The sequence below is a fragment of the Myxocyprinus asiaticus genome, chromosome 4, assembly GCF_019703515.2.
Source record: "Myxocyprinus asiaticus isolate MX2 ecotype Aquarium Trade chromosome 4, UBuf_Myxa_2, whole genome shotgun sequence".
NCBI classification, from domain to species: domain Eukaryota; kingdom Metazoa; phylum Chordata; class Actinopteri; order Cypriniformes; family Catostomidae; genus Myxocyprinus; species Myxocyprinus asiaticus.
In genome coordinates, this window is record NC_059347.1 from 52,631,774 (window position 1) to 52,656,313 (window position 24,540).

At 38.6% G+C, this 24,540-nt stretch overlaps 1 protein-coding gene across 1 annotated transcript in view; it reads right to left on the reverse strand.

Annotated features, from left to right (window-relative positions):
* Positions 1-2,125: 2,125 nt before the first annotated feature.
* Positions 2,126-24,540, reverse strand: part of LOC127440109 (serine/arginine repetitive matrix protein 4-like) — a 92,412-nt gene continuing 69,997 nt past the window's right edge. The window contains exons 4-13 of the mRNA XM_051696508.1: positions 24,438-24,512; positions 24,293-24,319; positions 23,988-24,038; positions 13,935-14,009; positions 9,289-9,427; positions 5,946-6,274; positions 5,101-5,283; positions 4,475-4,579; positions 4,231-4,359; positions 2,126-2,375 (exon numbers count right to left, since the gene is read on the reverse strand). Of these exons, the coding sequence (XP_051552468.1) occupies positions 2,126-2,375; positions 4,231-4,359; positions 4,475-4,579; positions 5,101-5,283; positions 5,946-6,274; positions 9,289-9,427; positions 13,935-14,009; positions 23,988-24,038; positions 24,293-24,319; positions 24,438-24,512 (1,363 nt within the window). The remainder of the gene's footprint in view (positions 2,376-4,230; positions 4,360-4,474; positions 4,580-5,100; positions 5,284-5,945; positions 6,275-9,288; positions 9,428-13,934; positions 14,010-23,987; positions 24,039-24,292; positions 24,320-24,437; positions 24,513-24,540) is intronic.

A 24,540-nucleotide genomic window follows, 5' to 3' on the forward strand; every position in this document is an offset into this window, starting at 1 on the left:
CACAGAAACATAGAACCTGCCAACGTCTGTCAAAACAGCCTGATCTCACAGTGAAATCGGAAAGAGTAGACCGACTTTTTTTTCATCAAAATCGGTATACGTTAACCGAAATTTCAAAACACTGCCCCCAGTGGCCAAACCGGTAAGTGTTGTATGGCATATGGGCATGTGTGATCTCCATTTATGTCCAGGAGAGGTCGCCAAAAGCTAGTAGTGAAGCAAGTTGTTTTCAGCTTTACAGGATGTTATATAATGAACAGAAAAGCATATACAGTATTTATAGATTCTATCCCCCAACCCAAACCCAAACCTTACCTTAACCATTAGTGGAGTAAAACAGTAATGTTAGAGGGAAAAGTGAAACCTCAGAATCATTGTTTATACAAACATAGTTACTACCTGGCTTTGAACTCTAATCTCCCACACAGCTGAAGCAATGCCCTGCCAGTCGCGCCAGGTAGAAAGGTAAACGCGTTGAAACCACTGCAAGCATGTCTGATAAGAATGCTGCATGTCAGTGCATCGGCATACAGTCGCCGATCCTATGGTATCAAAACTATCGGAAACATCATGCCGACTTCACATGTGATCATGTTGGTCAAAACGAAGGTGTGTTGATTTTTGCACGCCATTTCATCAAGCTGTATCACACACCAAATATACATCTTTGATCCTTTAAAAAAGCCCTGTTCTTGCCATTTTGACTGATTTCTTATGACAACCATCTTCGTTCCTCCCAGTCTGTAATAGTTTCTTGATTTATCTGCACTGATGTGCAACCAATAAAGAATAGCGATGCTTTACGAAACATTTGCATTTATAAATAGCACTGTGGTTTATGTGAAGTGTGTGATTTAGAGAATGTGTGACTTAATTAGTGCAGGACTGGATGTGTGTTTTAACTGGCGTTTTGAGCAAAATAAATGAATAGAAACCACTTAGAAATAATGGGAAAACACAATGTTTTCTTCATAAATATCAAAGGTTTCACCTTATAAATAATTCAAATGATCTGAATAATATATAGAAATTTGCAGACCCTATGAATATGATCACAGATACAAATTCAAATGACTATGCATTAAAAAGTAAATAAATAAGGGTCATGCAATGGTGTAATGGCATGTTAATAGCAATACTAATAAAAATATTTAATTGTCAACAAAATAATAAATACGCCAGTGCTTTAATCTTGAAATCAGTTGGCCAAAGTCCAAAAATGCCCACTCTTCTTTTGCTCACTCAAAAAGCAGCCTTGAATCCCATGGATGAAAATAACTTCTTGTCTCTTTAGGTTTGCAAGATTAATATGCAGTTGAACGTATTTGGTAACACAGTATGGACAGCTGGGCCACAAAAGGCTTCCAACCACTGAAGCACATCCACCGCATTTTGATTGTCCACCATCATCCTCATCATCCTCATCATCCTCATCACGGCCAGTGACAGTTGAATTGTTTTCCAGTTCAACAGAAGATAAATACATCTGGCATTTGGGCTGATGGTGTTTGTATTTTCTAGTGTGACCAATTCGGATGGCACATTTTTCAAAGTGAAGGTGTGTGAAACACAGAAGCGGCTGCTCTCAGTTAAAGCTGTTATGGAAGCAATAAATATTTCTCCTAAAGCACTTTTGACATATCATTAAAAAAAAAAAACTCTACAAAAAAACAACAGATTCAAACATCAGCTTTTACAGTGAAGGTCATGAGCACCTTGTGAGTCACCCAGCACACGAAGACATGTCCTTTTATCTACCACATTTGATAAAGGAATATCTTCACACCATTGTGCAAACAAGGTATAGCAGAAACTCACTGTTTAGAATATTTCAATAGAGCTTCTATGATAGCTCTGGTTTGGTCCTTTCCACAACAGCAGGTTTTGTGATTGATAGACAATTTTTCTTTTGAGCGGGATGAATGAAAGCACACAGTTTAGTACACAACAATATGGAAAGCTTCAGTCTTATCTGACACCGAACAGATGATCCTGTCACTACCTGATGTTCCATATCCAAGCAAAGCATGTTCTCAGTGCTGGTCCATTTCACTCCCAGTTGCAGTAATATCTAGTCCAAGCTTGTGCTGGAGTTTGGCATTCCAGCATCTGGTTTGTCCGTAAATTAGCGACGGGCTCTGCTATAGCTCACCACAGAGTCATAGCTTCTGCTCTGACTGCGTCTGCTATATAAAGAGTTCCATGATGAGCTGCGACTGTAGCTTCTGTATGAGGAATAAGTGTGACTGCGACTTTTACTTCGACTGCACGAACGGCTGCGACTGAGAGAAAACAGGCGCCAGGAGAGGAGGCTGGAGGATCGGCTGCTGACAGAAGGGCTGGGACGGTAGTAGGGGATGGGTCTCTTTCTGGCACTGTGCAGGACAGGACGTAAAGCATAGAGAGAGAATACAAATAATGAGTTATTAATGAAAGGCATTAAGTTAAAGGAATATTCCAGGTTCAATACAAGTTAAGCTCAATCGACAGCATTTCTGGCATAGTATTTATTACCACAAAAATAATTTAAACTCCTTCCTTGTTTATTAAAAAAATGCAAAAATCACAGTTATTGTACAGTAAGGCACTTACAATGGAAGTGAATGAGGCCAGTCCATAAATGTTAAAATACACTGTATTTCAAAAGTATAGCCACAAGATGTAAACATTTTACATGTTAACATGATTTTGGTGGGATAAAATTGCTTACTAACCTTATCAGTGTAAAGTTATATCCAATAAACTTTGATGTCATGACAACATAATGGCAGTAAACCCTGTAACCTGATAAACGCTGCAACGCCAGTAAATCTCTGATTTTATCATGCTAAAATCATGTTAACACATATAATGTTTATGTCCTGTGGCTACACTTACGAAATGTTGTGTATTTTAATGTTTATGGACTGGCCCAATTCACTTCCACTGTAAGTGCCTGTAGAGCCGAGGAGGGCGGGGCCGGGCTGGAATGAGACACACCCGGTCCCCAATCAGCCTGATGAGGCGCGCGAGGGATAAAGGCGGCCGGGGACGACAGTTCGAGAGAGAGACAGAATTGCAGGCAGCTGTACTGTGTGGTTTTGGTTGTGTGTTTTGTTTAAATTGTTTATTAAATTATTATTAATATTATTAAGCCGGTTCTCGCCTCCTCCTTTCCACTGAACCCCCTTACACTGCCTTACTGTAACTGTGATTTTTTTTTTTTTTTAATTTTTTTTTTATATACAATGGAGAGTTGAAAATATTTTTTGTGGTAATCAATTTTATGCAATAAATGATTTTGATTGAGCTAAACTTGTATTGAACCCAGAATTATCTTATTTGTCTTTTTAACTATTGGCTTCTGTTCTGCAGCCACTGATTGCAGGCCCATAGGAAGATAAAATGACAAAGAAGGTCACTATAATATCTTAATTGTTTCTTCTAGACAGCAATGAGATTAAATTGAGAGCAAATGAAGACTTCTGTTTAAGTCTCGTGCTTCTCCGATTTTTCTCCAGAGAAAAAGGCTCCCGTAATCTCATGTGTTTTCTCTGGAATTTCAAAAGAGAGCTTAGCAAAGTCTTAACCTGTGGTCAGATTTGCCAAGATACCAAAGTTTGCATTCAAGTCTGAAATTTTAATATGAACTCAAACATTTCTCATAAAATTCTTCCAAGACCAAATTATCTGAGCAATGTTATCCACATTACTGAAATTGTATAGCTCTATACTCTTACTGCATGTCAGTAATTGTCTCAAAATGTTTATTTCTCCAAAGGAATTTTAGAAAAAACATCCGAGACAAAGTTGATACTCAAAAGAAACAACTGATAATACAATTTTCTTCTGGGGGACCACCAGACAGGTAAAACACAAGAAAACTGTGCCCACAGACCTCCACAAAAAGCTCAGCAGTTTTCCACAGAATTATATATTATAATATTATAATATTTGCATATATGTTTAATAAATATTTTTTCCTAATTTGAAAATGCTTTCAGCTCAGTTCAAGACATTATACTATATTTAAATCCATTCTGCAGATTTCTGCACATTTCCCCCCAAAATCAGCACAGAAAATGCTAAACAAAAGTCCACAGATTACTGTAAATTTGATTGCCAAAAAAAAAAAAAAAAAAAAAGATCAGCAAAGGGAACATTTCGTTTGTGAGTCGTACCACTATCAAAATTCATAGGTTATAAGATGTTGTAAGTGCTGTAGTGCTAGAGAGTTCTGTAAGAACAGACCTTGTTATTCTACGAGCTTCGAGATGGCTGGGTGAATCTCTTCTTCTCTTTCTCATTGGGGAACAAGGTCTTCTTCTGTTGTGCTTTTTACTCTCACAGGAACGGCAGTTTCTTTTTCGCTCCCGAAACCTTTTCATGCACACATGAAAGAGATGTGATGTGAACATGCATGCACTCAATAAGAGCTTTTATTAACTTTTTGCTGTTATTTCTTATATAATTATACATTTCAGCTGAAATTTACCTGTCTGGTGTGCACCGTGAGTAATTTAGACTGTGGCAACAGCTCGCACTAGACAGACTGTCTCTCCGTGAATCCAGTGAGTAACTGGATGAGCGGGAATACGATCTATAAATGAGCCGTGGGAGATAGTATTGTCAGAAATCAAACTGAAAGTTACCTTCAAATCAGAGATCTGGTTTCTTTTCTTTTTTTGTCACGGATTACATTACATTGTAAAAAAGTGGTAACCTGCAATTTTTTGCCTTAAGGAGCTATTTCTGCTTGTTCTAAACCATAACAATCAGCTTTCTGATGTAACCTTACGTAGTCAGGTTGATTCAGTCATGTTAATTCATATTTTTAATTGAATAAAAACAATTAATTTAAATGTTACCACATGAAGCACAATTTTTAGATTTATAGGTTTTCAGTGTAACAAAGAAAGTTGCACCACTCTCCCAAATTCACAACAAGAGCACAAAACATGTAACACCCATTTTTAGCTCACAAACCATATTACTACTGTCAAATATATCATAATACAGGCACCAAAAATAAATAAAATAAGTCAAGTAAATACAATTAAATAAAGATGTAAATATTCCATGACAAAGAGGTTTTTATAATATAGTAGCTCTGTGACCCACCTCCTCCCTGAGGACCGGGATCGGCTTCTACAATAGCGCCCTGAATATCTGCTTTGGGATGATGTGCTTCTGCTGCGGGATCTTGTTCGATTTTGATATCTATCATAAGAAGGACTCTGATTCCTATCAGTGCCAAGACCCAGAGGTGTCTTCTCAAAATCAGAGTATCTTCCTATTTCCTCACTGCAATTATAACAGGGAAATAATGTTAGTTCTGTACTTTAAAATTTGACAATGTGAGTGACAGAGCTTGTCTAGGAAATATGCATGCTGTATATGCAGAGAGATGGCATGAAAGAGAATGGTATTTTTGATGAACAACACATTATAAATTTAGAAAGACATTGCAGTTGATGTCAGATACATTCACATAAGCTTTTTTTTTGCAGAGAGAAGATAGAAAAACATGACATACAGTGGGTTTAATAGTCTGAGACCACTTGTGATTTTCTTTTCTAATGAAATACATGATTTACAGGAAAACATTTACATGGATGTCCCCATTTTGCTTCAGTGACAGTGTGCAACTGAGCTGGCATGGACTCCTCAATTTTCCGCAAAACCTGATAATCCATGTTATCCCACCATGATTTGAGAATGTTCCAAAGTGCAAATTGTTTGCTTCAGTTCAAAGCATGGAAATGGTATTTTTTGCACCAAGGATTTAACATAGTCAATGTCTTAAATATTTTGTATTAATTTTAGATAATAATGTTTTTTAAACATTTTTCAAAACCCTTAAATGATCTGTATTTCCAGATTTAAAATGGGGAGCTCAGATTTCAATGTGGACTAAGAATTCTGAACCCCAATGTATGCCAAAGCATAACATTACACAGCCTCACCCTTTGAGCTTGTTGAAGACAGAGCTGTGTAAAGTATTGTCTCTCAGCATCGGTTTACCCAGAGAGTCATAGCTGGTTAGTGAATTGCCTGAATCTGAGGCATTGTCCCCATCGGCTAGTCTGAGCTTCACTGGAGATGTCAACTCTTGATATGATACCTTTCTGTTTCCAACAACCTTTGACCTCGTGATGCCAGTTTTACTTGAGGGCGGAGAGGACGTGTCATTTCCCGAATCGTAATCTGCATGTTCTTTGCCCTTATTGGACAGTGAGTCCTGGACGATCACCATTTTGTTTAAACTCTCAACCCAAGGACGTGATGGTGAGACCTGCAAGTAGACATAACAAAACTGTTGTTTTTCTAAAGAAGAAATGCAACGTTTTTAATTTGCTACCTGCATGATTCAGTGTGAGTACATTTTAAAAGGCATATATGTCCCTACAGAGAACTGAGAGGAAATTAATATTTTATTTTTTATTTTTTATTTTTTTTATTTTTTTAGTACAGAAACAGAAAAAGTTTTAAAAATGGCATGCAGATCTGTCACATGCGAGAAATTCTAAAAGAAAGGAGAACAAAGCAAGAACTCTTACAAAAGAAACTAATGAAATAGAGAAGAGAGAAAGTAAACAATGAACCAATGCTAATGAAATAGGCAAATAAAAGAAACATCCAGATCAAAAAAGAGAGAAAAAGAACCTTGGTGAATAAACTTCCAGCTACTTTTATGTAAGAAGAAAGAGAGAGAGAGAGAGAGAGAGAGAGAGAGAGAGAGAGAGAGAGAGAACAGAAACAAAATCCCCAATTTTAAAGCATTTTTCCATTATAGGACACTGAACAGACATTACAAAATGGGCGCAAGTTAGAATAATAATCATATATGAAAAGGATTGCAGACAAAATAATTTATCTCCATCACTCTAACTAGCTAAAATCCTTGATAAAAACAAAAAGAACATGTTTCTGCTTCAGTCCCCTGTCGGAAGAGATTTTACAGTCCACCAGCGGCCTACAATAAGTCCCTAAATCTGCGAATAGCATCGACTTACCAATCAAGACTTCCTCCTTAAGTAGGTAAGGTGAAAGAAAAAGGGAAGAGCGGGTGACATAAGTGCATCGTTAGAGTTGTAATGTGCAAGAAAAATACAATAACCCTCTCTTCTTTAAATCCAACTCCACTCTGCCACATACTGGCATGTGCCTTTTTCTTTACCTTTGTTGTGCACTTGTCCTATAATTATGTTTCATTACTTTTTTGTGGGACGGAATTTAAATAAATGTTTAAATAAATCTAATTTCTTTTAATATAGAAAATAGACAGTTGCTGCTATGTTTCAATTCAATTCTTGTATGCCACAATGAAACAAACAACAATAAAAATGTGGATTTTGGTGTAATACAAACTTTGAATAGCCCAGTGGTTATTTAAATCATTTTCTTTTCTGGTTTTGGAGTGTGAGATTAATATATATTTGTGAAGGCTATATGCAAGGTTATGAAGATATTATTCTCCAGGGAATAAGCTTTTTGCAAGCCTCAGTATATGAATGAAACCAGTGCAAAGCTGGCCATGTCTGGGCCAACACAAAAATAAAACATACCTCAAAAATATGCTTTTAGAAATTTGTTCAAGGGAGACTTGCACACAAAAAAGGTTTATAGCAACATTATAATTTAAGGACGAAGGAATCTTCAAAAAAATTATAAATCAGTGAAAGCATTGTAGAATCATGTCCAACACATCTTGACATTTTCTTTAGATGTCAAGAACATTTTCCTTGTAGACATTCTTTAGAACCTTTAGATATGTATTTAGATATAATAACAAAAGAAAAAAAGGCCAATCAGTTCTATGAATGACCCATGCATATGCTAAAAATGATTAAAAACAGAAAATTGGTTTTACAACATGAAATGTAATGTTTACCTCATGTTTTGGTGGTTTATTTGGCATAATTACTATATTATTAGCCAAAGATGATCTTAAATCATAATTTTGTGTGTTTAAATTCCAAATATTAGCAATGATTAAACACTTGATACTATAATTAGTGTAACTTTAAGGATTATTTGAGGAAAATGATGAGTGTTTACTATTTTAGTGATTGTATGTGATTTATCTGCCGGGGCACTGTTACTCTGGTGAATATGAATAATCCCAAAAGACTTTGGTAATTGTGTCCATTACTTGAAAACAATGTTACAAGAATTTCTCTACCATTCCCTCACATCAAGTAGCAGACTGCTGCTAGTAAATGCATGATTTAGCATATACAGTAGGTGGAGATAGAGTAATTAACTGATGACAATGCAGATTCTTTTAGGATTTTTATTTTATTAGTCTATATTCTCTGACATTTTAAGACTAGCCAAGATAACATTCTCTGTTTATGTAAGAAAATGTCCTTTAGAAACGGTAAACATTCATGTTTTGAACTCATGTATTTAGAGTGTAAAGAGGCTGTATGTCAGTTTTAACAAGTATAATTACCGGGAGTGGAAATCACTTGAAACCACTCTTATAAAAAGTTTATTAACGGAAGATCAAATTGTGTGTCAAGCATGTGTGCAATATGCAAATCTGATGTTAGTTAAAAATGCTTATCACAAACATAAATAGTAACACTTTACAATAAAGTTCCATTTATTAACATGAACTAACAATGAACAATATTGTACAGCATTTATTTATCTTGGTTAATGTTCATTTCAACATGTACGAATAAATTTTTTTAAATCAAACATTGTATTTGTTAACATTAGTTAATGCACTATGAACTAACATGAACTAACAATAAACAATTGCATTTTTATTAACTAACATTAACTAATATATTGTTAATTGTTAGTTCATGATACCATAATACCTACTAATGTTAACAAATGGAACCTTTTTGTAAAGTGTAACTTCACTCAAAGGCATTGCTACAATGATGATTAGTGTTCCTATTCAAAATGGAGGTATCAATACAATATTTGCCTATTTATAAAGCAAAATAAGAGACTGTAAAATGCAGTCACTGAGAATGAAAAACATAATGACCTTACGTTTAACTATGGATCCAAATCCTACCAACAGTTATTGTAAAATAAGTTATTGTTAAAGAAAATTCAGCAACAAGCAAAATGACAAATAATTTACAATAAATGTTTCTCCATGGGGGAAAAGATGTGCACTGGCTGACTTTCAAATGCATTAGCCTGACAGATAAGTGTAAAATAACCCTATTCGTCTTGACACCCATCAGTGGCAAAAAATAAATCAATTGTTCCATGAGGGCCTTAAACAGAGCAGAGAGTTCGGCATTATAAATGCATCGGGTACCCATCAAAAACACTTACAGTGCTTTCAGAGAGGCGGCAGCAGCACTTAGAGGAGATTTGATTGGTCAGCTTGATTGCCGAACTGCATGCATCGCCTCTGTGATCAGCTGATGAATGCCCACCATCGTGGAAGCCAGCTTTTTCACAATCTTCATATCTATAAACACAAAGCACATAATCAAAGTTACTGGCCTCTCAACCTTAGGCAGACTAAAGTCAAGGAATTAATATATTCATATTCACATTAAATATACTGTACGTACTACTGTAATATCATTTCACTTTATCAAAATTATGTTCACAGCACTTTTTAGAACAGTAGTAATAAAACTGCAATGTGGGATGAAAAAGTGTGAACACAAAGGTAGAATCTAGAAGCGTCATGCCTCAGTTTTCCCTTTCTACAGCATTTAGGCTGTGAGCTGGAAAGGTGAGTCCTCCACAGGTTAGCATATGGTAAATGTCACCGCCGGAAGCGGTCTGAATTACAGAGTGGACACACTCTGAAAGAGTGAGACTGAAGTGGAACCCTGAGGGAGTGAGGCTAGGGGCTTGGATTCAGTTTTTTTTTATACAGAAATAGAGGCAGGTTTGTAAATTTGTGAGGGGAATTCACTAAGAATGAATTGTGCCTGGTAAAGGCGCTGTTTGTACCCGATACACTGAAGTAATTATGCAGATCAGGCATTGGTGCAAACACAGCCACAAAAACTGTGCTGAACGCAGTTTGCATGGAGCAATTCTGATCTCGCAGTCTGGTTCTGAGTGGAGATACGGCGATGGATGCAACAGACCACTACGATCTGGCACACTTTAACGGGACAGTACAGCATCACTCCACAACTGTGATTCAGACAACTGAATCATCTCTTTAAAGAGTTAGTTCACCTAAAAATTAAAATTCCCACATCATTTACTTACCCTCATTCCATCCCAGATGTGTTTCACTTTCTTTCTTCAGCAGAACACAAACATTTTGTTTTTTAGAAGAATATCTCAGCTCTGTAGGTCCATACAATGTAGATGGTGATCAGCACTTTAAAGCTCCAAAAAGCACTGACAATCATGGTAAAAGTAATCCATACGACTCCAGTGGTTAAATGAATATCTTCTAAAGCTATACGATCACTTTGGATGAAAAACAGATACATTTTAAAGTCCTTTTCACTATAATTTATTCCTTCTGGTCGATCTCCAATGCGCGTTCATGAGAGGACCGAGTTCACGTAGTCTCTCGCATGACGTAAACACGTTGGCAAGTTCACGCGAGAACTGATGTGATACAACTGCAAGTGCAGCTCGGTTCATTTACAACAGAATGCTGTTCACAAGCTTCTTTGGTTTTGCTTTCATTTGAACATGCCAGCACGCTTACGTCGAGCGAGAGGCTGCGAGTACTCAGTCATTAAATGATGAAAGAATTTTCATTTTTGGGTGAACTATTAATTTTACATGCTGAAAGTGTGACTGAATACACCACACATCTTCATATATGCCAGATTATAACGGTCTTCTCCACCATTTTATCATTATCTTATAAATTGCAGCTGCCACGATCAATAAAAAATGTGCACAAACATCTCTTTTAAATAAAATTAATTTGACAGATTTCATCTAGCAGTAATAGCGCAATATAAATTGCATTGGTACATTTTTGTGAATGAAGCGCAATCTATACTGAGCCTAATTACATAGAAAGGAGGTGTGTTTGTGCAGAAAGGAATGACATTGACTTAAATTAAATATTAAAGACGCAGCACGATTTCAGCGCTGACTGCGCCTGCTTAAACTAGATTGCAGGTGGATAGTGAATAAGACGTGCTTTTTGCGCTGAAATACCACACACAAAAGTGGTGCAACTGTTTAGTGAATTTGCCCCTGTGTCTCTAAAAGGAGTAAATCCACAGTAGCATAGGCCTATATTTATTTTTTAAATGCCTAGGTTTGTTGTGGGAGCTGTGGCTTTTATGTAGGCAACAAGCTTGCGTTTGCGCAATTTTCCGTTACCCAGTTTTTTCCCATTTTTTCCTCTCTTGACTATCACTATCAATAAAAGTGGAAAACAAAATGTATAGGATAATACGGATACATTTTGCCTAAAGAATCTATTAAGCAAAAATTTGGAAACTGTTATTTTTGGTGCTTTCACCCCAGTCTCAGTTCAATTTCATTATATGGAAAAGAGTGGCCAGGGTATTCTTAAAAAAATGTCCTTTTATCTTCCACTAATGAGAGAAAGTCATACGGGTTAGACCAACATGGCGATGAGTAAATTATGACAGCATAACTGTCTATGGGTGAACTGTATCTTTAATATTATTCTTTTGCTGAAATAACACCAGCAGTGAGATTCAACTAATGTCCATTTGTTTAAAAAATGGCAACATGCAGTTCTCTGTTTTATTGTCTTCCATGATCTAATTCCTCTGATCAGTACAAGCCAAAGGTGGAATAAGATGGTCTTCTATGAAAGAACACACCAATTATACAAGCTCAGGACATAGATTTTCTGTAATGGTTTTTTCAGAAGTGAATGGGGATTCACAGGGGAAGGAATTGATGGCCATTGTTCCTATGATAAGGCCTGACTGGACTCCTCATGCCTTTTCAGCTCTTGAAACCATGTTAAGCTTCACAGCGCTTGCTTTCTATAATGATTTCGCACTCTGAATATCCCTAAGAAATTCCAAATAATGGAGAGATCAGTTAGTGATTTAAAAGCAATCATCTCCTGTTTAAGATTATTTCAATTTGAAACCTGAGCTCACGTTTCTCTGCTCTCTAAAAGGCATATGTTCAGCAATGAATGAATGAGAGGGGCTTTTGCATAAATGACTGATGAAGTAATCACTGCTTGTTGAGTGGTGACACCTAGCAGAGAGTTTTGGGCCAATTTAATCCATAAAAAAAATCCTTCATCTAATGCTAAATGTACTTTAAAAAAATGCCTTCGACCCGGTCATTTTATATCTCATAATCTACACTCATTTGCCTAATAAGGAAGCATACTATACTCAATCTTCTTAACTTCTATTTGTCAAACTGTTTGTGCATCTGATATCAGGAGGTCTAAAGTAGTAGTTCACCCAAAACTTAAAATTCTGTCATCATTTACACACTATCATGTCATTGGATGACTTTCTTTCTTCTGTGGAGCACAAAAATTGAAAGGCAGAGCATTAGCCACAGTCACCATTCTCCATTCACTTTCATTGTATGGGAAAACAAAGATGCAATGAAAGTGAAAGGTGACTGAGGCTGTCCTTACATCACCTTTTGTGTTCCACAGAAGAAAGTACAGTAAGTCATACAGGTTTGGAACAACATGAGGATGAGTCAATAATTTGTTTTATTTTTGGGTGAACTATCCTTATAACATCTTTACTGTATGTATTACAGGGAGTCTTCACTTACACCTACTATCAAAGACAACACATTTTTTCCTGTTACTCCTCCCAACAGTGCTCCACCTCCACCCCACAACCCACTCTAAAGAGGCATAAATGTCCACGGGGCGAGAGCTAAAATTTCATTCCCCTTCCAGTTTTCACTGATCTGCACACCAAATGTTGGGCATCAGCTGTGAGAGGCAGATAAAAGAGTTTCCTCTGTGTCACCTCTACCTTTATCAGTCATCACCACAGTGGCACCGATCCCTCACAGCAGATAAGATAAAAACACCTGACTGGCCAGCATGAAGCCCTGAATACCCCGACCCCAAAACATTTTTTCAAAAACACCATCACTTTGAAGAAGAAATTTGACATCCCTGCATTGAGAAAGTTCATGTAAAGGGTCTGACTAAATAACCATTTAATCCCTTAGACCTCAACAAACACTGTATCTTATATCATATCTTAAAACATTGAATGTGCTGAAATAGTTGAAACATGTTTTTTGAGAAGAAAGGCTGATTTAAATAAGTGATGAGCATGCTGGGTTATTTAATCAATCATGTAAAAATGTGGCACGTGAAAAACTGAGGCTCGTTGAGTAGAACGGGTTTCTTTTAGGAAACGTACAAGTAAAGATTCACCCCTCTGAACATTATGCATCATCTCTACTTCATTAAGTTAATTTAAGATACATATGTGTTTGATATTGTGTTGAAAGTGTAGCCAAGTGGAGAAATTTAATGTAATTTAACTCTAGTCATAAACTGGACATGGCCCCTTTAGGAACCGGAGTTTTGAGACACCTGTTTTTTGGCACTTTCTCGTGTTAGAGACGCGAGAGAGCTCCCAGTTTTGTTCACCGGTTGAGAATTTTTGGATAAATATCAAATATCAAAGTGCTGATAAATTACATTAAATATGTGCTCAGAAGAGTAGTGTGTTAAATTTGAGTGTTTGTTATGGATCATTTTTGAAGGATGCATATGGATTGCATGTGTGGGGTTTGACCACGTATGTGTACATGCGAGGACTGGGTATGTAAATTTAGTATTAACCATATCTTATTTAATGATTTATAGCCTAGAGTGTTTTCCAATTAAGTGAACATGTGTAATGAGAACATGTGTAATGAGAATTTTATTGTTTTAAACTGTACCCTCATAGAAAAACAACAGCAAGGCAGACGTCTTTGGTTTCGGACACAGAGATGGAGTTACACATTTAAACTGGCCTTCTCCGACTTATTCAGTCATATAGTTACACGTATACCTGTTTTCCATGCAGGGGGAACTTCTCATTTTTACTTTCCGGTGTCTGTGTTTACGACGAGAGTGGCTCCTTGACCTGAAAGGTAACCAACAGACATTTAAGAAATTAGTTTTCTCACCCTCCTTCTCTGCTGTTGTGCACTCAGAAGGCATCACCAAGGCTTGAAATTTGTACATTTACAGTATATTACACATAGTGTATCTTCACTTAACTCACATTATAATGGAAGTGACAGAGAGAGAGAGATGAAGAGAGAGAGAGTAATTATGGTGCCATAAGACAATAAAAAACATGACATAATGCCCCCGCAAGAGTCAGAGCTTTTTATGAGAAGTTTTATAATTTAATGTGACACATGTAAAACTGTTAATTGAGTCTGAAATAGAGACAGTTTATTCACACGTTCAGCGCTTGAATACAGACTCACATGAGATTGCTGAGTGATTTAAATTAAAGTTCAAAATTGAATTCCGTTGCCCAACATACTTTAAATTGAACAAAGAGTAGAACATGTTTAATGGACTGAGTTTAATTAATACACTTTAAACAGCAGCTTTTATATTTGTACATTATCATAACAGATCAACTTATTGAGCACGAAAGTCAACACGAAAGGGCATTCACAACCCATTTTACAATATTCTATTAGAAAAAAAAAAAAAGGACAGGAATTGACTTTATCTGGAATTGATTGGATAATAAATGGGTGTTCCAAATCAGAATGGACATGAATGAAAATTTACAGTTGATTGAAAATTTTGTCTTAAGAATCAGGCCTTTTATTTATTTGAGCCTCTTCCCTTGTTGGGAACCATTTTGGTGACTGGAATGCAGAGATAGAAGGTGAAGTTCCCTTTCAAGTCAGTCACTCGACGTTATTTACGTCGAATGAAGACTATGGGTCACTCCTGAGTCCCCGATCTCTCTGAATAGTTTTCAATCACACCAATTCTGATTGGCAGATGTCTTTCGAGGTCCCGCCTCCATGCTCAGTGAGCCTATAAAAGGCTGGGAGAAAGTCAGAACCTTCTCCTTCAGCAGTCGAGAACATATCTCTCTCCTCACGCCCTTCGTTGTGAGTAAGCACAGTTTCAGCAGACGAAGTTCTCTTCAGTACTACTAGCTGTGCTAAGTTTGCCTACATGGGCAAACAGAGGATCTTCATTCCCTGAGTGCCCAGCGAAGTATATCCAAATGATTATCAAAAGAGGAGTTGTATTCCTTTTGATAAAATATTGTTTTGTGTGTTAAATTTTCTTTTTCTTTTGCATACAAACAAAATGCAACACTGTGATGTATATATGTCCTTTTTAGGATAGGATAATTTTAAGTGCATTTAATGAATGTTTACTGTCTTTCAGGCTTGGGCAGTGTCCACGATGAAGCCACATTCGACGATGCAAAATGTACTCTCAGCGAATGCATAAGCATAGGCATACTAAGCTCGCGGTAGGCGTTCTTTTCAAAGAACGCTGCTACGTCCACAGTTTCCCGCAATACCTACTCTGGGGAATACAGACAGGTGTGGCGCGCGGCTCAGATATGGAGCGCGGAGAATTCAGAGAGGTTCCCACCGGCGTAAGCTTTAGGTGCTTCCTGCTCTCCATTTGTAAGTGTTTTCACCTGTGGAATATGCCAGTGAAATTCTCTGTTGTATGGAGGGTTCGTTTTTGTTTAGCATATTCCCAGAGGAGTGGCGTTGGAAGGCGAGGCATGTTGCAGTTCAGCTGAACTGGTATGTATTCTCTCTAGCAAGCAGTGCACCGTGGGTGCCGTCCTTCCCTGAGATGCACACCGAATTCTCCAAAAATGGAGCATACGCTCTACCGGGTTGGCACGCACTTTCAGGAGTGAATGCCTTTACCACGTTAAAACCAAAAAGGAGCAGAAGGGCTTTACCATCCTTCCAGAGGTGGGAGAAGCGTTTTTTTGGCACATTTATGCCACACTTCTACACTTAGTAGCGCCCTTCACTCCTGTCCAAATCCTTGGGGATCTGATCGAGTAAAATCCTCACACTTTTCTTTTTTTCTCCCCAATTTGGAATGCCTTAAGTCCTTGTGGTGGAGTAGTGACCTCTGCATCTGAGACCGTCAATCCGTGCATATCACGTCTTATCATGTGGCTTGTTGAGCGCATTACCGAGAGCGAGAACCACACATTATAGCGACCACGAGGAGGTTACCCCATGTGACTCTACACTCCCTAGCAACCGGGCCAATTTGGTTGCTTAGGAGACCTGGCTGGATTCACTCAGCATGCCCTGGATTCGAACTCGTGACTCCAGGGGTGGTAGTCAGCGTCTTTACTTGCTGAGCTACCCAGGCCCCCATTCTCATGCTCTCCAAAGGATTGCGCAACGCAACTCGTGTGGCACGCTACTGACATTTCTGGGTGAAGTATCAATCTTGATAACATTTTTACTGAAAGTCTTTTTACTGAAAATTTTCATTTTTTATACAAACAAAAGGCAACACTCATGATATATATGTCCTTTTCAGGACAAAATAATCACAAGTGTATTTTATGAACGTTATTCTCTTTCAGGCTTGGGCAGCGCCCACGCTGAAGCAACGTTCAGAGATGCAATGTATTCTCTGCGAATAGAGGATTGGGCAGCGCCCATGCTGAAGCAGCGTTCAGCGATGCAATGTATTCTCTACGAATACAGGTATGATTATCAAAAGAGGAGTGGTATCCCTCTTGATAAAGGCTGTTTTGTGTGTATAAAATTTGTAATTTTTCATACAAACAAAATGTAACACTTGTGATATATATGTCTTTTTCGGGATGATATATAACAAGTGTATTCTCCTGAATGTTTATTGTTTTTCAGGCTTGGCCAGCGCTCACACTGAAGCAAAGTTCAATGATGCACAAAGTATTCTCTGTGAATGCATGAGTATTAACACATTTCGCATTCTTGTCAAAGAACGCTGCCACATCTACAGTTTCCTACAACACCTCCTCTGTGGAGCACAGACAGGTGTTGTGTGAAACTAAGATACGGAATGCGAAGAATTCAGGGAGGCTCCCACCGGCGCAAGCTTTGCTGGCCCCTTGCTCTCCATTTGTAGTATCTTCACCTATGGAATATGCCAACAAAATTCTCAGCTAGATGGAGGGTTAAATTTCATTTGACATATCCCCAGATAATTGTTTGGCATGGCATGGTAAAATTCAGCTGAACTGATATGCATTCTCACTAGGCGAGAGCCCTGAAAGGGGGCAGTCCTTCCTGGAGATGCACACCAAACTCTCCACAATGTGTCATGCAGCCTACTTGGTTCGCACCAACTTTTTTGGAGTGAACACTTCTACCACACTAAAACCAAAATGGCACGGGTGTCTCAGCTGGGCTTGTTCAGAGACGTGAATACGCATTCTCCGAAGAATGGCAAAATGCAAGGAAGCAGTTTATGAATCATTTCCTGCCGAATAGTGTTGCAGATGCTAAACTTCACTCACGATTTTCAATAGAGGCACACCCTGCCGAAACCAATGCTACTCCAGCTTCAGCCCCGTCAAGCTGCGCCGAACTGGTAGTGAGACCACCTCGCCACTGACCATGACACAAAGCGTCACAGCCAAGCTCGCGCCACGGTGGGTTCCCCCGTCCAAGTGGTGACTGGTGCTGATTTTAGCGCAGACAGGAGCTCTGTGTGGCAAGCACAAAGACATTTGGCTGGCACATCTGCAGCAACTGGCAATGCATGTGTCCACAGGCACATACAGTTATTTTATTCTTCATCACTTAATGAACTTCAAAATTAAGGAGAATAATTCCGTGATTTCAGAGAGCACCTAGGTTATGGCCACATCAGCTGCTGCCACACTACGGTGTTCACTGCACATAAGATCCCTTTGTTGGGTCTGTGCGAGAGGACTAAGGAATGCATGATGTCACAGGATGATGTCATAGGATGACGTTAGCATTTTCTAACACCTGACACACACAATTTCAGGCAGATGCGCACAATTTATTCTCCATCACTCGAAGAAAACTCCTCTAAAAAGGAAATTCTGGCTCAGAAATCATTTCGACCAGAACTCCAGTATAAAGGATTGATTCAAATGAACAACAGAGTCAGTGGTGACATATATAAGTACACCAGAGGGGATGGTGGTGGCATCCAACACTAATTTGATGCACCATCCTCCCTGGTGGTGTCATAACACCTTTCCCAGCAATAATCAGAATGCAGAATATGTTTTCAGAATACTGGCTAATTTTAACACAGTCATATGGTCGGTGTTGCAAGCACAGAGATACCTTTCTTGCACATCTGTGGCAGCTGGGTATGAGAGTCAGTTGGAAAAAGTGTACTCATACCGGCTCAAAGAATCTAATTTCTCAGAATGGAAATATTTCCGTGCGGGGGCAGTTCACATTTCCGGCTGTTTGAATCACAGAGCCGATCTGCTCTCGCACCAGAGCATTCGCCCCGGAGAGTGGAGACTCCATCCTCAGGTGGTTCTGAGAATTTGGGAAACATTTGTGGAAGCGGAAGTGGATCTGTTCACTTCCCAGGAGACCATACACTGCCAATTGTGGTACTAGCTGAGCAAGGCTCCACTGGGAACGGATGCCTTAGCCCACAAATGGCCAGCAAAGAAAAGCAAACATGCTTTTCCCCCAGTAGGCCTGATGCACCAAGTGTTGTGCAAGATCAGGATGGATCAAGAAGCAGTGGTACTAGTTGCGCCAAAATGGCCCAACCAGCCCTGGTTTCTGTAACGTGTCAAGCTACTGAAAGCTCCATCATGGAAAATCCCACAAAGGGGATATTTACTCTCTTAGGCACAGGGCACAATCTGGCATTCACAGCTACAGCTGTGGAAGCTATAAATTTATTGAACAGAACACGGGTGAATGGAACACGGGTGAAAGATGGATTGTTGCACACAGTGCTTGACACCATCACAGAAGCCACAGCTCCTTTTACCAGGCACCTGTATACGCTAAAGTGGTGAGTCTTCTCAGACTCGTGTGCATCACAGATTGAAAACCCAGCAGACTGCTAGGTGAACGTGATACTTCACTTCCTTCAAGAGTGATTGATGGGGGTTTATTGCGGCTATTTCTGCGATCACACCCCGGTTAAAGGCATTTCAATAAGGAAGCATGATCTTGTTATGAAATTCCTAAGTGAGTAAGGCGTATCATATTTACAGTCCCAGAACGGGAGCTGTTCTTGGTGCTGAAAAGCTCTATAAGGCTCTCCATTTGAAGCCGCTGGAAACAGCGGAACTACGTGTTCTCTCATTTAAAACATTTTATTACTGGCTCCAGTAAAGCTTGTGGGTCATAGATGTTATTTATTTATTTTTTTAGCCTCTTTTCTCCCAATTTGGAATGCCCAATTCCCACTACTTAGTAGGTCCTTGTGGTGGCGCGTTTACACACCTCAATCCGGGTGGTGGAGGACAAGTCTCATTTGCCTCTGCTTCTGACACGTCAATCTGCGCATCTTATCATGTGGCTCGCTGTGCATGACACGTCGGTGACTCCGCATGTGGAGGCTAATGCTACTCTCCGTGATCCACGCACAACTTACCATGTGCCCCACTGAGAGTGAGAACCACTAATCGCGACCACGAGGAGTTTACCCCATGTGACTCTATCCTCCCTAGCAACTGGGCCAATTTGGTTGCTTAGGAGACCTGGCTGAAGTCACTCAGCACTCCCTAGATTCGAACTCGCGACTCCAGGGGTTGTAGTCAGCGTCAATGCTCACTGAGCTACCCAGGCCCTCAGGGTCATAGATGTTATTAAGATGTATGAATCACAGGGCTTGGAATGCCCTGTGGGGATTAAAGCCCACTCCACAAGAGGCATGTCTTCCTCTTGGGCATAGGTAAAAGATATGTCACTGTCAGACATCTGCCAAGCAGCAGGCTGAGCTTCCCCGAACACATTACTAGATTTTACAATCTATATGTTTCCTCCCTGTCTTCACAGGTGCTCTTGGTGAAGGGAATTTGAGCTCTCATCACAATGAGTAGCACTGAAGCAATTGCCTTGAAACATGAAGGTTGTTGGTTACAACTTTTATTTTTTTTGTTTCATTCTGAACCAAATAGAAGAGTATTATCCTTTGGGTAAAAACACTTCCCACTGGTTATGCAGTATAATTACTGCACTTATGGCATAAAACCATTTGATATATTCCCCGGAGCAGTAAGATACAAATAGGAAGGACTGCTAAAGATTGACTGTAAATTATAGCAGTAATCATATATATACAGGACAGTGGGTCCCCAAGTATGTTTTATCTGTCTCACGAAAAGATAGGCAGTTAGGGCAATTATTTATCTAGCAAATGTTTTCTAGATTTCATATGGGAATATTCAGCTCTTCCTTAGCTTGGTTTAAAGTGCCCCAGAAGGCAGACCCTTTAATAACCAGGATTGAAAGTCTGTGATTCAGCCCTCCCTTTAACAGTTCATCACCTCACCTGATGTGAGTTCTTTGGAAAAGATTGGCTAAACCTCGTCTATGGCAGTGTCACTAGGTGTCACTCGCTGTCTCTGACTCTTCACCACCCAGGTGGGGAAACGGGATGTCTGTGAGTTTGCTACCACATGATGGGGAGCAAGAGCAGCCATATCAGTATTATGGCATTATTTTATAGGGACCCCTAGTTGTCATTCAACATTAGTAATGTCGAGTGACCGACTTGAAAGAGAATGTCTAGGTTACTGAAACGTTACCCCGGTTCCCTGAAAGGAGGGAACGAGACATTACCTACTCCTGCCACGATACTGATTACTGCTGAAAAGTTGCTTGAGATCCTCTCGCTGCTTCAGTTGAAGAAGGTCCCGATGAGCTCGTCTTTCTCCCTGCCTTTTATATGCTCGCTGAGCATGGAGGCGGGACCTCAAAAGACATCTGGCAATCAGAATTGGTGTGACTGAAAACTATTCAGAGAGATCGGGGACTCAGGTGTGACCCTTAGTCGTCATTCGATGTAAATAACATTTCATTCCCTCCTTTCAGAGAACCGGGGTTACGTTTCAGTAACCTAGACGTTTACCCTCTAGAGTAGGAGTTCCCAAACTTTTTTGTCAGCCGAACCCCTTTGACCTAAATTAATTACTTGAAGTACCCCCTGATATTTTAAGTAATGTTTACCTTTAGAAATATAATTAATTTGACATCTTTGCACTTTATTTTTCTTATTATTGTTAAATTTATTAATGAACTTTTATTACATGTTCTTTTCTTATTATATTTATACATTTTATTTTATTTACCATTGGCATTTCGATCCCAATCAGTGATTACACTCCAGTCACAGTAGCAAAAAAAAAAAAAAAATAAAATAAAATGTATACATAAAACTTGTTTTCATTGAAGTAACAAACACCAGAGCTGTAGCAAACATTTTAACCTGACATGTCCCCCTTAAATCTTGAAATATTTTTAGGAAATTAAACCTTGTATTTATATTTTTAGGAGATTATACATTAGCCTTCATCTTAAAGGAATATTCCAGGTTCAATACAAATTAAGCTCAATCAACAGCATTTGTGCCATAATGTTGATTAGCACAAAAATTAATTTTGACTTGCCCCTCCTTTTAAAAAGCAAATCGATGTTACACTGAGGCACTTACATTGGAAGTGGGATTTCTGAATGTTTAAATTCTCACTGTTTCAAAAGTTTGGCCACAAGACATAAACAAAATGTGTGGTAACATGATTTTAGTGTGATAAAATCACTTACTAGCCTTTTCTGTGTAAAGTTATCCACCTTTTTCCTATGTCCCTTGATGCTTAGCGAGAAATGTGGGTGTTACTTCCGTTATCAAGTAAACACAGCTGTTGTTGCTGTGTACGTCCATTCATTCTTTCGTTACGGTGTTGGGATTTTGAGGAGAGCGTGTCTGATTTCATGAGAACATACATCAATCACTATATCAGTGTGTTACTGAAGGATAATAAACTGCAAAAAAGTCATAAAAGACAAAGAAAGTGCAAACAAAACCAGCACGCTGTTTCTCCCAGATGAAGCACAAACGCAACATTTAGAGCAAGAGTACCTCTGTTAGTTCAGCTTCAGATGTGTGTGCTTGTCATCTTGTCACCCTGCATTTTCAAATCAGACAGACACACTGACGAAGAGTCGTGAAGTTCTGTCCTTGGGTATGTAATCGCTTTTTCAAGTTCTCCAATTGGACGGAAAAATTTTATTTCCTTTTAAATCCTCACGTAAGTTTTAACTTTTGTTCGGCGGGTGATTGACTGGTGAGAGGTGGTGATTTGCTGCCATCCGGGATGCATCAGGAGGGCGTTTTAAACCTCAAATGCGATGTGGATTTTGACTACCTCTGTATGTGTTTTTTGTGATCCGATCACAAAACATTTTGCATCCTGTTTACCACTATATTTAGCACTGACCATCAGCGAATTGGATAATCCAAAATGCATCTTATAACCAGCTATATACAGGGTCTAAAATGAATGCAGCTATAGAACGACTTCCGGCAGAAGTTCCACCCACATTCGTTTCCCCAGAAAGACCCCCAGGAAAAAGGTAGATAGCCAATTTTATAACTTTGTTGCCATGATGATGTAGTGTCAACAAACCATAAAACAATACCTGCCAACATTGGATTGTGAAAAATAGGGGGGGGGGGTTATGTGATTCATATGTGCGAGAAATGGCAGCCGGCCGGCGGAGTTTCTGTTGCCCCCTTAGGGAGACTATGCAGACTGCGTAATATGCATATAGGAAGCGGCAGTACAGGTCAATATTACTACATTGAAAGCTAATAATAGCTAGAAATTGACCATGCATTTAGATGGTCCCTTACCAAATCCTTCACAGTTTTAGCAATGAATGCTTATTAAGTTATTAATAATAAACTTTTCTGACCCATGACTTATAAAAATATATAATTATTTTAATTTCTTTGATTATTTATCTTCTTTATCTCATTTATGTATACATCTTTGTTTATGTGTATATTTGTTTTTTTATTTACTTTATTTTAATTATTTATTTTCTTTTTCAGATTTGCCATTATTTTCTATATTGCCCTTTGTTACATAACGAGGTGACAAATAACAGTATTAACAGTATTATCATTAACAGTAAAATCAGCTGCAATAAACCAATTTACAGCTAACATGTCCTGACCATTTCCTAATTCAGTCTCAACATCAAAACTAACAGTATATCATACAATGTTACAAACCTTTTAAAGTCAGAGTTGACTAAAAGCTTATGTTAATACAGATTCAGTTTAAGTATAATTCAGTTACACAGAACAAGGAATTTAGGACAATTTTCACACACACACACACACACACACAAACTTGTTTTTATATCATTGTTGGGACTCGCTATAGACTTCCATGCATTTTATGGATATTATACAGGTCTAACGATAATTTCTATCCCCTAACCCTACCCCTAAACCTAACCCTCGCAGAAACATTTTTGTATTTTTACATTTTCAAAAAAAGATTAAGTATGTTTAATAAGCCATTACCCTCATGGGGACCACTGGCTGGGCCCCATAAGGTAGGTGATCTCAGGTTTTACTATCCTTGTGGGGACATTTGGTCCCCACAGTGTAGTATAAACATGTACACACACACACAAAACCTGAACATTCTGGAAGATCAAAAGCCCAGCAAGGCTCTTTTCTGGTTATGTGTGTAGCAGACTAGCACCATGAAATTGGTTTATGTTTCTGCCTCTCTGGCTGTTTGCCTGTTTCAGTGAGAAGCTGCTCTCACACAACACCCTTCTTCAGTCTAAGAGACCACACGGCAAAAGCAGCCAGACAGCACTCTCTGAGAGGAGCTGAGGTGCACTTGGAGTGGCTGTCATAACAAAGTAATCTAATCTAAACAAATATGACTTTTGTGCATGAGAGGTTGTGTAGGTGCTTTATGGTGTAACATTATTTGGTCTTTTAAGAATAAAGGATAAATCACAGAGGACCTGAATATAACTACATAAACTGTCAGTACTAGAATACTTTCAGCTGTAGTGTAATTGTGTTTTAAATGATAAAGACACGTTTTGAAATAACCAACCTTTTTTTGTGTTTTTTGTCCTCCTTTCTTTTATGCCTGGGACTCGAGCCACTATAAAAACAAAACAAAAGTGGGAACAGGAAAACTATTGGTGGGTTTAAATGAAAGGGGGGGGGGGGGGCATAACTGTCCTGGCATAAACTACATACAGTAATGGCACTTTTGGGGTTTATTGTAAAATCATTAACAATAATGAGCAGATATTATTTGTACTGTGTGAAAAGCATTGTAGCACACTAGAAAGCCATTATATCTTTGGAAAGAGTTTTCAAAACAACAAAATATTAAATTAATATAAAATGTACCTGTGTCTCCCCTTCCTTGAGGCAAACCTGGAGGCAAACAATAGCTGACTTTAGAGGCAGCGGTGACAAATCAAACACACCAGAACAACAAACATGCCCCCAAACAAATCTCTAAACATAACCTGAAGTGAAAATCCATCACTACCTATGTCGCTTGCTTTTCTTTGAGCTCTTCTTCTTCTTTTTCTTCCTCACATGTGATGGACTGCAGGAGGGAGTTCTGTGAGATCAAACAAAGCCACATTTAG